Source organism: Pyrgilauda ruficollis, unplaced genomic scaffold (genome assembly GCF_017590135.1).
Source record: "Pyrgilauda ruficollis isolate IOZ18807 unplaced genomic scaffold, ASM1759013v1 scaffold26, whole genome shotgun sequence".
In the NCBI taxonomy this organism is placed as follows: Eukaryota; Metazoa; Chordata; class Aves; order Passeriformes; family Passeridae; genus Pyrgilauda; species Pyrgilauda ruficollis.
The window spans coordinates 2,163,112-2,176,251 of NW_024523933.1; the positions used below are offsets into that span (position 1 = coordinate 2,163,112).

At 38.1% G+C, this 13,140-nt stretch overlaps 1 protein-coding gene across 5 annotated transcripts in view; it reads right to left on the reverse strand.

The window, feature by feature from the left end:
- Window positions 1–255: 255 nt before the first annotated feature.
- Window positions 256–13,140, reverse strand: part of TBC1D4 (TBC1 domain family member 4) — a 99,462-nt gene continuing 86,577 nt past the window's right edge. For all 5 annotated transcript variants that reach the window (XM_041471277.1, XM_041471278.1, XM_041471276.1 and 2 more), the window contains 6 exons: window positions 12,007–12,165; window positions 11,315–11,559; window positions 8,375–8,534; window positions 5,951–6,120; window positions 4,072–4,248; window positions 256–2,488 (listed from right to left, as the gene is read on the reverse strand). In XM_041471277.1, the coding sequence (XP_041327211.1) occupies window positions 2,261–2,488; window positions 4,072–4,248; window positions 5,951–6,120; window positions 8,375–8,534; window positions 11,315–11,559; window positions 12,007–12,165 (1,139 nt within the window). In that variant the 3' untranslated portion in view covers window positions 256–2,260. The remainder of the gene's footprint in view (window positions 2,489–4,071; window positions 4,249–5,950; window positions 6,121–8,374; window positions 8,535–11,314; window positions 11,560–12,006; window positions 12,166–13,140) is intronic.

Consider the following 13,140-nt stretch of genomic DNA (forward strand, 5'->3'; position numbering starts at 1 on the left):
TATACTAACTGAACTGCTACAGAAAAAAATACCTTTAAAAATTTCATCTTCAGTTAAGAACAATGTAAGATTATTCTCCCCAAGAAGAATATCTATCCTTGTACTCTGTGTACTTTTACGAATCCTGCAGGTTTTCTTCCCCACAATTAGAAACTAAAGCCAGATCCTTTTCATATTTCATGTGAACGATACTGTTGAGAATGAGATTGGTGCTTGAAGTGTAGAAAAATAAAACTATCCAGAGGCTATGGGAAATGCAGCAATGACATTTATTGGGATTTCTCCAGGCATTACATGAAAAAATTTTAAAGTGAAACAGAGGATAAAGCTCATTCAGTGCATCTTTAAAAAAAAGATGTATCTGAATAATCTTGGTTCTTTGCAACAGACGCTGCTGCGGTTCCTGGGATTAGTTTTTTATGTACACATCAGCTAAAACTCACTCTGAACAAAATTGCAAAGAACTGCTTTTTCACTTGGCATTTCCCCATCTAGTACAATACGACATTCTTGAAATATCTAGACAGATTCCACATAATTTTATACACAGTGCTAAGACCTTTCACCCCAAATGTAAAAAGAGAGACTGTTAAGTAAATCAGTATCTTTAATCAAATAAAACATCATGGAAGTAAAAAAACAACAACAAAAAACCCAGGAGAGTCAAAGCCCCTGAGTTCCACAGCAGTGTGCAGCAAGTAAGCGTTGCTGTTCCTCACTTTTATGGTAACATAAAGCACAATACTTAGAAAGCAGTGATATTCAGTCCTTGCTTTCTAAATTGGACAATCTGATGTGAAAAGACACTGCTGTATTTGGCACTTTGCTTAACTGGTTTTCTTACTAAAAGGAATAAGTGTTTCCTGAAATACAGTATAAACAGAAAGAGATAACATGAGCCACTGTAAAATGCAATTAAGGGTTCGGACATGCACTCCAAAATACTTGTCTGTTACACATTTGTCTAAGCTTTCTCAAAAATTCCACTCAAAAACATTTTCAAATCTATATGCATCTTTTTATACCTCTATAAACATAATTTCTGCCTTGAAATGATCAGAGTTTATCCCACCTTTTGTCCAGAACACAAAAATTCATGACTTTTGTTTTAAAAAAAGACCACAAAGTAGTATTAAAACAGGAATAGCCTGGAAAGTGTTACTAAAACTGTGCCTGTACTTCAGGATCCCCTTTGAAATGTATAGCCACTGTATACGTGAAAACTGAAAGGTACATAATATCTGAGACTTGCTTGGTCCTCTCTTGTGCACTCACACTTAACTTCCTGCAACCTACCTCAATTTTCTTCTCAAACAAAATTTAAAACATCTTTCTGCATCCCAATACAATTAGACAAGTCTTCTTGCAGCATTTCTTTGGTTAAACGAGAGCCCCTGATACACCTAACTGTTACAACAGGCAAGTCTCCAGTGGAAAATTAACATCAGGATAAATCCCATCCCATTATTGTGCTTCCTTTCTCTCCTCATCACCACCAACCCCAGGACAGGTGGAAGCAAACAGGCCAGGAAGGAAGTAGCAGTCACTGCTAGCTGCTGCCTTTGCAGACACCTATTCTCTAGCTCTGGGTTATGGAGGGGAGCTATGATGCGATGCTTGCTTGTTTCCAGTTCAACATGCACGTGGAATTACGCTGCTGACTGGTGCAGCCCAGGCAGCACAGGATGGCACTACAGCTCTTTCTGTACAAACCATGTCATGTTACTTTTTCTGCTTATTGGTCTGTGCTCACAATGTCAGTAGAATTAAAAGAGAGGCACGCATGAGTTCACAGATTTTCCACAGATGTGACACACGCTGCTCTTTGGAGGGAAAATTACATTCTCTTTTTTTTTTTCTTCAAGTATTATTCAACATATTCAATATACATATATATAAAGACACACTATCCTCATTTCACTACAAGACAAGCACATCCAAAGTGAATTTGCAGATCACCATTATCTTTGTCTACTCCAATTTCTCCTTTCCTTTAGGTCAACTCTAAATATACATCTACTCATCATAATTACATGTGAGAATCCTTTATTTCCCCCTTATGATTTATTTACATAATCATAAAAAAATTAATAGCCTGAATTTGCATTTTGACACTTGAAGGCCCATCTGTAGCTATGAGTGTCCCAGCACTATTTTTGGGTAATACCATTGCCTATTGCTAAGTAGCTATTGAAAGCAGCATACTCATTTTTTCGTTCCCTTTTTGTTTTTGAAGAAATGCTGCCTAGAAAACCCTGGTTTATGGCTTACTCCATATTTTATTATTCGGGTTGTAGTTTACTTCCTTCAGGAGCAGTTCACAGTCAGACAACACTTCTGCTGGCAAATACTTCACTATCTGCTCAAGAGTCTTTTGATATGTTATCTTCTCCTGTTCCAGGGACTGAATTACAGTCTTCATTTTGTTCTCTCGTGTCAAAACAGTCTCCAGGCTGGCTTCCAGACTCTGAATTTTAGCGTGAGCAACCTGTAAACAATAACATTATCATAAATTGATACATTCTGAATAGTTTTCTTTTAATATTATTATATAGCATCATAATATTAAAATTATGATGTTTTTACATAGCTATTTCTAAAAGACATCTGCGTAGGCAGACAGTACAAGGCATGCATACTGTGTATCATACACAAAATCTCTTCATAGCGACCAGATCAATCTGAAGAATTTCTCAAAGCTTTACAGAGGGAAGGAGACATACAAGTTGCAGCAAGCAAGGAACAGCTGAGAGTAACAAGGAACTGGAGCCGGAGGGAGAAAAAGGAAATCAGCAGCTGAAGTAGCACTGGAAGACAGCCTCTCTGACAGTGATGGAACAAGGGGAATCCTCTATGATAAAGCAAGTTAGAAGGATGAAGAGGTTGGAGGGAAGGAGAAACTCAACTTTAAGTCTAGAAGCAGACTGTGTTCCCTATTCTCCATTTAAAAACCTACAGCTTCCTCTGACTAGTCAAAGTACCCACAGCAGCAGCAGTTCCCTCTGTGGGTACTGGAAGAATTCTGATTGCTCCTAGGAAAGGGTATAAGCAGAGGAATGAAGAAGTTATGCAAAGAAAAAGGTGAAGAGGTTAAGCACTGAGAAAGATGCATTATTGTAAGGCACTCTGAAAGAGCGGAAAAGCTTTGATAGAGCCTTTCAAATCAGCCACTCAATTATTCTGTGTCTTTGGTGCATTTTCAGAACAGAGGTAAAAGCCACAGCTGCAGTAAAGAAATAAAGAAAAATAAGAAAGAAAAATCAATAATAGTAAAAAGTTCAAGTGATTCCTGTTTTCAGCATCAAAAGAACACAGCACCCTTAGACTATAAACACAAAAATAATGAGGATTTGATCTTCCCTTTTTTCCTTCCATTTTCCCGTTTCAGAAGCTGAAAGTGCTTTCTGAGCTCTTTGCAATGCTTGTTCACATTAACAAATATAACAAGAAATAGCCTGATGATGAAAAAAACAAGACTTTATCTTTCAAGAAAATGCAAGACAATACAACATATTGCAACTGAAACAAGTCTTGGCCAAGCTATGAGACAAAGGGTAAATAGTGAAGGAGGGCTTTTTTAAAGCACAACTTCACCAGGCAAAGTCTGGAGGGCTTTCAGATGGAATCAGGTCTGCTAGGAGAGACCACCTTCCAAAAGTAGACTTCAGGAGAAGGAAACAAAACAACACTGTCTACAAAGGCCTGGACCAAACAAGTCTGCTGCACTATGGATTATTTCTTAAACCTTTCCAACAGCGAAGCAGAGAGATGAAGGGACAGAGAACTCACTTTTCAGACAGATAAACAAAATTTGCCAACAGATTTTATGGCATATAAGGGTAGAGAGATTTTGAGAAAAAATAAATCTAAATCAAGGAGAAGTCCAAGGAAAGACAAAGGAGTTAGAAGTATGCCTAGCAGAAGTGAATCACTATAATTAAGAGAACTGCTCAACTACACAAGGTCTTGCAGTAAGAAGACTTCTCACACACACTTAAAACAATATTTTTTCCTCCACTGGCTGAATCACAGAAATTACTTCACCATGAGTTTGTAGCCTCAGTCGTTTACCTGTAGCTTCTCCAACAAATCCATGTTTTGCCTCTTCAGATGATTGTTTGCCCTCTCCAGCTTTTCCAGAGGTTCACCTTCGTCACAGGGACTCACATTTTCCTGCAGTTCATCCTGAAGAACGTGGTATTCTACTTCATAGGCATGGAGCTGTTTTGAAATATCCATCTCAAACACCTGCCATGAGAGAAAAGATAATTTTTAATTACAATAGGGAGGACTTATTCCATGTGAATGTTTGACTAAGAGTCAACTCTTCTTGATTAATGCTTTTCCTGTTCCCATCAAAAAAGTATTTAAGGGGATGTCTACAGTAAGAGCATTATAACAGACTTGTAGCCATAATAAATCATAGAATTCAAAATAAATTGGATCATGTCTTTCACAATTACCAAACACCATCTCTTACTATGAGATGTATCAGCAGAAAAGTCTTATTCAATCCAAGAATTTTACAATATGATAAAGTTTTATTGACTGTTGCTCAGGAATATTAAGAAGTTCAAGACAAAATTTTTAAATCTGGGATTCATCAGATCTCTGCCTTCAGAACTGGATCCCTTGATTCCAAGAGCTCATTTACAGACTTCTGTAAAAACAGTCTTCATGGTTACAGTTTCCATGTGCTCTATCCCTGCATGATGACACACTACTTTCTTACTGGGATACATTAGGGACAAAGCATTGTGAAGACCACAGAACTGAGCTTCTAACAGTGATGGGACATATGACCCTGATCTGTTTACAAACCTAGTCACAGCCTCTCAGCTTTGGAAAATTACCAAAGATTTTAGACTAGGATTGGAAGGATGTCTACAGTGACATCAATTTTCTGTTCCTTATCCTAGAGATCACAAACATTCCACCAACACAAGACACACACAGATTCCCTGACAAAACAAGTTCTGTATTACTTTCACTGTTCTATTGTATTCAAATGAGATAAAACTTTAAATTATGTAGTGTTCAAGCTTGGTAAGCACTATTTTCCTCTACACAGCTACCTGATCAATCATCTGCGCATTACAGATCTGCATAATGTCTACATTTTTCTTTCATTACCCATTATAAGGGGATGGTCCTGGGAACTGCAAGACTGAGCCAAACAACTGCCCCTGCAGCCAGGCTAGGTAGCAGCACAGGATACAGGCAGTCTACACATGAATGCAGATGTGGAAGGCTGCTCAGCATGACAGCACACCCCAGACCAGCAGAGCTGAGCTGCCCTGCCCTGCATGTAACCACATTCAGCTCTGCAGGCATCATAACCCATTCTCACTCTATCAGACCTGGCTTTGCACAAAGCCATTTCTACCCTGCCCACACAGCAGGGCTGCTCTGCAGCCCATGCAGAGCACAGAACAGATTTAATGTCTAAGAGTATCACAAGTGTTAAACTACCACTCTATCATTCCCAGAATCAATGAGTTGTGAAAGACACCAAAGTGCCTGACACAGGTTTAGCATGGCAAAGACAGTCAATGCAATGAGGAAATGAAGATTTACATTGTCTAAGAATAAATTCTTATCTAACAGCACCTGAAAGAGTCAAACCCTAACAAGCCACAGGAATGCACAAGGGTTTACTCCACTCCTGCACATGGTTTTCTAGAGCTCTTCTGATATCTCTGAACTACTACCTGAAAGGAGAGCGCTGCTTGCAGTTTCACAATTACGGTACTAGACAGGCTCACTCTCAATTTGCAGCTTCAATGCAGAGGAAATTAAGTTATAAATATGAAGATTCCAGCCACTGACAGTATTTCTTAAGAAACTTTACATATCTTCTTCTGAGAAGACTTTTGCATATAGTGTAGGCATGATTCTTTTAAAGTAAACTAAATACGGGGGAGAAAAGTAAAGAGAAAAACATCCTTACCTGAGTAATAATTTTTTCCATTTGAGGTTTAGTCATATCTGGAATAGTGGTTTTAAGAAAATCAACAATGTTCTCAAAACTCTCACATCCCATTATAGATGTCTCTTGACTGCTAAGTAGGCTCAGTGCTACTTTAAATATGACTTCTGTTCCTTGAAGAAAAATAATGTCTAAAAGAGAAAATAATTAAAATATCTTGAAAATGGGAGCTAGAGTCACTGGATTAATACATACATTTACTGGGACATTCTTTGTAATCAATCACAGTGCAGATGTATTCAGCTCAGAAGTGCAATTTCAACATGAGGATAAAGCATGGATTTTCTTTCATTTCACAGATGTGAGAGAGCATTAAAGAAAATACTTCATGCTTATTATGTCTGTAGCAGTTATCTGCAATAAGCATTTCACCACTGTCTGCCAGAGACTGCTAACCAACTGCTAACTGGTTTTAAGTGCTCCTGTGACTGAAAAGCAATTGCGGGGCAGATCATAACACAACTGTTTTCTACAGGCAGAAGCTAGTCCTTAAAAAAAAAATATTTAGATTTGACAACCAGTTATATTATTTTCAAATGTTATAGTAGCGCTCTTAGCGGCTATAATCTAAGCCCCAAACCCTTACTTTGAGGTATAATTACATGGATAAGAGAGGAAAGTCTGGGCTCTGCAGGTCAGCAGATACAGACTGTACGGAAATGGGAATCTTGAGGACAGTAAATAGAGAGTCTGCCTCAGAATCAGTGGTGGACTTGAAGCTACTGAGATGAAGGCAGCACATGGGCATTTCAAATAAACCTCCTGAGCTGTCGGCTCTGTCACACCACAGGGTGTTTGTTCAGGCTACACAACTGAAGAAATTCAGTTCCTGATCCTGATACTTAAGAGGTCATCCCTGACCTAATCCAGTATCATACAGCAGCACAAGGACACTGATGAGGCAGCCATCTCCCTCAAATGCAGCTCCTGAAATTCTCCCTTCTCAAGTCTGTGAGGGACATTCAAACAGCATAAATATATAATTTGTGAAGGGTAGACAATAGCCACCTGTTCCTGGTATATGACAATGGCCCATAAGACACTGAAAATTCAGGAATTCAAAGCATTAAGAATTAAAATAACACAGTCACTTTAAAATGGGAACATGCCTTGCTCAGCTTATTTACAGAGAAGTGAAAACTGAACTTCCTTCCCATCTTCCCAATCCATAAAAAATTCATTTAGGAAAGAAAAAAACCAAGCAACAAAAAAGACAGAAGCACAAAATGTTCAAGTGTCCCAGAATTCAGAAATCCCACTGGAAAACAGATATTCACATGACTGGTACACCACTGAGAAAGAGATACACCAACCATTTGTTCCCCCTGACAGCAGCCAAAAAGTGTTTGCTGTAAATGGAAAAAACCCTCTGCAACTGAGAAAGCACTGAGTAAACAAAAAAAAAAAAAAAAATTAAAAACTTAAAATCAAACCCAACTAACCAAAACCCTCTTCCTGCTCCCAAGCCAACACACCACACAAACTGAGAACTTAACACACTCCGGTATTAAAACATTAGACACAGTCAGGCTGAATTTCCTAAGAAGGGACAAAAGGTGCCATATGAAAACAGAAAGATGAAAGGGGGAAAGAAGTGTCTGACTTATGAGGAAGTACCTTACACATGCATTTAGATTCTTGGTATATATACAAGTACAGTGAGTTTTGCATTAATAAATAATAATTTTAATTTTTTATCAATTTTGTATTAATAAATAAATTTAAATTTTAAAAAAGGTGCATCACTAGAGATTTGACTAAGCTGGAAGTTCTTGTGGATAAAAAAGAACACAAAAGTAATTACTTGACATCCTGATACTGTGAACACTACCAGGAATAATCAATACTTAGGCTTCTGTACTAGATGTTACCTGAAGAGGAGTTTTTAATGAAAAAACTATCTAAATGAAATCAGAGGCATATTATGAATTGGAAATTGTTCAATATATACATGAATACCTAAACCAGCCTTTAAGTTCAAATTTGCTTGAATTTTTTCAGAAAGCATTTTAGAATCAGAATTCAGAAACGCATTTTCTTTTTTCAGTTTGCAAGTTCGGCAAGATGAACTTTTCTATTGATATAAACCGAATACATTTGCATAAAATACATTTGTAACAATAAATTTTCTGCTGTTTACACTTCAGAAGTCTCTTAGGTAGTAAGAGAAGATATAATTGTTTGCTCAAGTCTGATGTTTCAATAAATACTTTTCGGATCTTTCTTTTAAGAAGGAGCTGACATCCCACCATGAAAAGCGCTGCTACGTGCAACCCACAACATTCACCCCAAATGTTCCCAGCATGTAGAAAACTACCCCTAGAGTGCTTCAAAACACAATGGATATTGTTCTCTTTATTATTTCAATAGAATAAACTTTCTTACCAAACACTCTGGCTACAAATCCTAATGAAAATTGAGAGGCGAACAGTGTAAGAAACCACGGTGCAGCATAAAGACTGGGACTGATTTCATTCTCTTCAAGATGATTATACAGGTCTCTGTGATAATCATGTAGAAGCCTTGAGAGCTGATACATCTGAATCTACAGCGTATGAGGGAATTGGAAGGGGGAGAAAGTAAAGAAAGAAAAGTTCAGCTTTACTCAGTTTTCCAAATTATTCTTATTTCATTCAAGGGAAATTAACTGCAGTACAGATGGCACAGTAAAATGAAGCTTAAGTGCCTCCTGGGACCTCAAGTGGTATTTACTCATGTATAAACAACCTGCCACTAATGAATTAAAACCAACAGGGCAGTCAATAACAAAGAACAGTTTGAACCTGATTACTAATGAAGTATATTTCAGATTCACAGGCTTAAAGTAAGAAGGGAATGTATTGCTCCAACTTTGTCAACAAACCAGAACTTTCAGTCTTGCAGTGATGAAAGTAGTTGTACCTCTTCCAAGATGTCAAAATTCTCCATGAGTTGTGACTAAATTTACACAATTCAGTTTTCATTCTTTGAATTTTGGCCTTATTTCTACTGCATTTAAAACTCCAATGCTACAGTCATCACAACTTTAGACAGTTTCTGTACCCACAGAATACATTTTACACAGAGGTGTACCACATCTATATTTCCCAGCACATCTCCCAGTGGTCCTGAGGAATTTAAGATACTGATGCAAAAAAGTGTTTCTGTACAACCTATAAAGGGTTGCAAGGGAAAATGGTTAAAAGGTGCTCATCATGGCTAAAAGTATCTCTCTATGGTGAGTTATTTCCTTGCAACACTTCTCTCAGAAAGCAGAAGATAAGAAGCAGACATATATTAATTAGTTGCCAGGTCCAATTTTATTGTCAACAGTGCTTTATGCTTAAGGTGAATCTGTTCCTCAATAATAAAATTACTCTTTAGATTCAGCTATTTTCCTACTTCTAATAGCAGTAATTTGTGCTTGTTCTCAAAAGCTGAGTGCACTTGAAGCTACCTGTTCATCAGCACACAAGCAGAGGGATCAATTTTGTTTAGGCAAATCAGCTAAATTTGTGCATGCATTTGAGTACTTGCTTTAATTTTGTAAGATACCAATCAATTAAGCCCAAATACAAAACATATGTGTGAAGTCAGAATTGCATCACAGAGCAGTAAAACAATTAGGATAGTTCATTATGGACTAAGGATTTAGATTACTACTTTTTCCAGACAACAACTAAAAAATCTAAAGTCTACTAATTTTCATTATCCTGAAGAATCATCCAACATTTTTCTTCTCTAGGACTGAAGCCAATTCTGCCTATAAGCTTGCTTGTGTTCCACTACTCCAAAAGAATTTGCAGTACTCTACTCCTACTAGAAAACAACCCAAATATAGTAGGGTCCTCTAAGTCTTCTTGCCCAGTTTGTCCTGAGCAGACAAACCTTTACTTTAACAGAAGAACTGCCTGGAAGCAAACTGTGGGGAAAGACAGGTCATTTAATTTATAAGGCAAACAGTACTAAAAGTGGTAAACTTTCTCAAACTGAAGAGTATTCTTACTAAGAGGTTCTGCCAATGAAACAGTCACACTCGTCTGAACTGAAATGTCAAATCCTGGGCATGTGAAAGCTCTCAAATCATCAGCTGTTGGAAGTCTACAACTGCAGTCTAACACACACTAACTTACAGAGTATCTACTAGGGAGAAAAAACCCATAAATATGCATTTATCACACTTTGACCCTCACTGGTTTAAAACATATTTATGTGGGGAAATGGAACAAGAGGAGGTAAAACAGCTCTTTATGGCTGTTCACTCTTAATTCATCAACAACAGACTTGTACAGAACTTTTCACTTGTACAGTATACTTACACTTGTATAGTATACTTACATCCACAGTCCTCTAGTGTTTTTAGAATAAGTGTTTTTAGAATAAAATTTCTTTCATTACAATCTATTCCATTGTTCTGGACATTTGCCAAATAAGCACCTAAAGTGACTGGCCATGAAAAGTGGGATTAAAATCACCCTTTATTTTAACTTAAAGTGTTTGCTATGCAGGGAGCGTGGGAAAAAAAAGGAGACTTTTCTACCTAATGCTTTGCTTTCTCTTCCTCCACTGTGGATTATACAACTCATCAGTGGTATATTCCTTTATAATATAAAGGGTTTATAGCATATTACAATTATTCAAATCGGGACAGTTGCATGTCAAGGTGAAAGACTTCTCAAACTTTAAACCCTGAAATTTATACAGATCTGAAAAATTTTCTGTCTTCCTCCTAAACAGTCTTAAGTATATACAACTAGGTGTTAAATAATATTGCAGAGCATGCATCATTGCATAAGATAATTAAACGATTAAAATTCAACTGTTTTCTCTCTCTGTTGAATGTGATGGAGTAGAAGACTGAGAGAAAGGAGGTGAAATGAGTAGTCAAGGCAGAGCAGACACAAGTACAAATGCCTGCAGAATACACTGACTGGCCACTGTGTGTCACTATTGACTTGGCTTGGCCTTACAAGAGAGAAATCTACATGCAAGTGCTCATGGACTGAAGAAAAACAAAATCTAATTAATTTTTAAACTCCATCCATACATGACAAAGTATATCAGGTTTTTTCTGGCATAAGGAAGAGAGAGCAGTGAGGAAGAGAAAAAGAAAGGCAAAATAGCAGAAAGCAGAATTTCTGAAGTGATGACCGGACTGCGTGACAGGAAAAGCTCTGCAAGTTTTAAACTTCTGTTTACAAATTGAGAGACAGTAAAATATACACGTACCTCAAAATCTTCAAAACAGTATAAGAAGCTTCCTAAGACCCTGGAGAACCTAAGCAACCCCTATAAGGGCTCAAAAGTAATTTAAAACTCTGTTTTCCTCCAGAAGGGCTGACTTACCTGTAGGGACATCATGTCTGGTCTGTACTGTTTACGGAAGCCAAGGTCATACATGAGGAATTTCAGCATTTCAAAGGCCTGCTCTTCACTCATATGTAGAAGCAGCACTCCAGCTACAAAACTTATACCTTGACAATAACCAACTTCTTTGTCCAGCAAAGAATACGCTTTCAAGAGATTAAACAGTGATAGCTGTCCTGCTCCCAGGTGCGTGGAAAAGTAAGGATGTGTAGGGAATGTCCGTCCTGATGCAAAAAGAGAGGAGTAGTTGATATTCAATTCTTCTGAAGAAAAACCCCAATCCATCTGACAAACAGCATTTCTCCTCCTTCAGACTGCTTCTCTTTGCTTTCATATGCAGTTTGCCTTCAATCAGATCAGTCTGTATCTTACCACTGACTTTGGACTGTACCTTTTGAACCCACTTAACATTCTCATCTGCACAGAACTTGCAGAAGCAGCTGCCTGATTTCTCTTTTCAGATAGATGCAGAAGGGCATAAATATGAATGGCATAGCCTAAGGAATCATCTGCTTACAGGACTCTAAGTGGCATACACAGAATGTATCCTGATGACATAGAAAATGGAGCTCATAGAGCAGCATCTATCTTCAGCAGCAGCTTCTATTATGACTGGTGTGTTTTTCACTCAAAGATCCACAAAACCAGAGGGAAAGAACAGACAGACTTACCTAGATCTACGAGGATGGCATGCTGTTGAGCAGTCAGTTGTTTCAGAAGTTCTTTGTAAGAGATGTCAGGAGGCTGCTGCTTGTTTGGCAGCCTGTGCCTGACTCGGTGCTGCACAGCCAAAAATTGCCAAATTTCTCCCCGACGACTTTTTGGCACACCTGCAGGTCAGCCAAAAATAAGAGGCCTAAGCAGAGGGATGCTTTTAGTGCTACTACAAAAGACTTTGCTTTGTCAAAATTTTGGCTGAACCACTCTGGAGCATCCCTTACAAAGTGAACTCCACTCTGCAGCATGTTCACTCAGTAGCCACAGCTCAGTCCCACAAACTAAACATGAACTACAAACTTAGGGGTAATTACAATGAGCAGTATCCTGGGCAACTGAGGTACAGACATCTCTTGCTTTGCCACTTCTTAGCTGTTAGCCTCCAGCAGGAAAAGATGCACAACTACACTCAGAATGTAGAATGACCTGTTTAGAAAAGCTGAACTAAATTCATCCCTCTTCGATATCTGACTCTGTAAACCAACCTTCGAAAGTCAAAATGTCAACTCTGCTAATACCTTCTAGGTAAACAATTATTTAACAAGAAGACAAGTTAAAAACCATATCCTTGTTCCCAACTCTGAACTGCAATCCAACAGCAGAAAACAGGGTATCAAGGTAAATAATTTGTTGGCAGACTTCTGCAGGTCACTAACAGGAACTGCTTATATCTACAATAATTTACTTTGGTAGCAATTTAAACTTCCCTTCTGTACCAAAGCCTGATTACACTGAATTATTTTTCAGCATCTGTAACACAGACATGAGATTCTATGGAAGAGGGCAGAGCAGTGCAATCTGGCCCTACAGCTGCATTATACTTACAAGACCTCTGGATACCCTCTTGGCCTACAGCTAGTCCACAGGAATATCTGCTTCAAGACAAAATTCCCAGCCTTTCACTTCAGGAAATGAAATACAAAGTGACCATATTCCAGACTCTCTGATTTCTCTAGGTTTTGGCCAGAGTCCAGAGTAGACATTATGGTCTTGCCTTCTCAGTAAGCAAGTAAAATCAGAACATCTGAAACTCAGAATTGGATCCACTGAGCAGAAAGCAAAAGGTCAGAGCATTGGCTGCAGGGGCT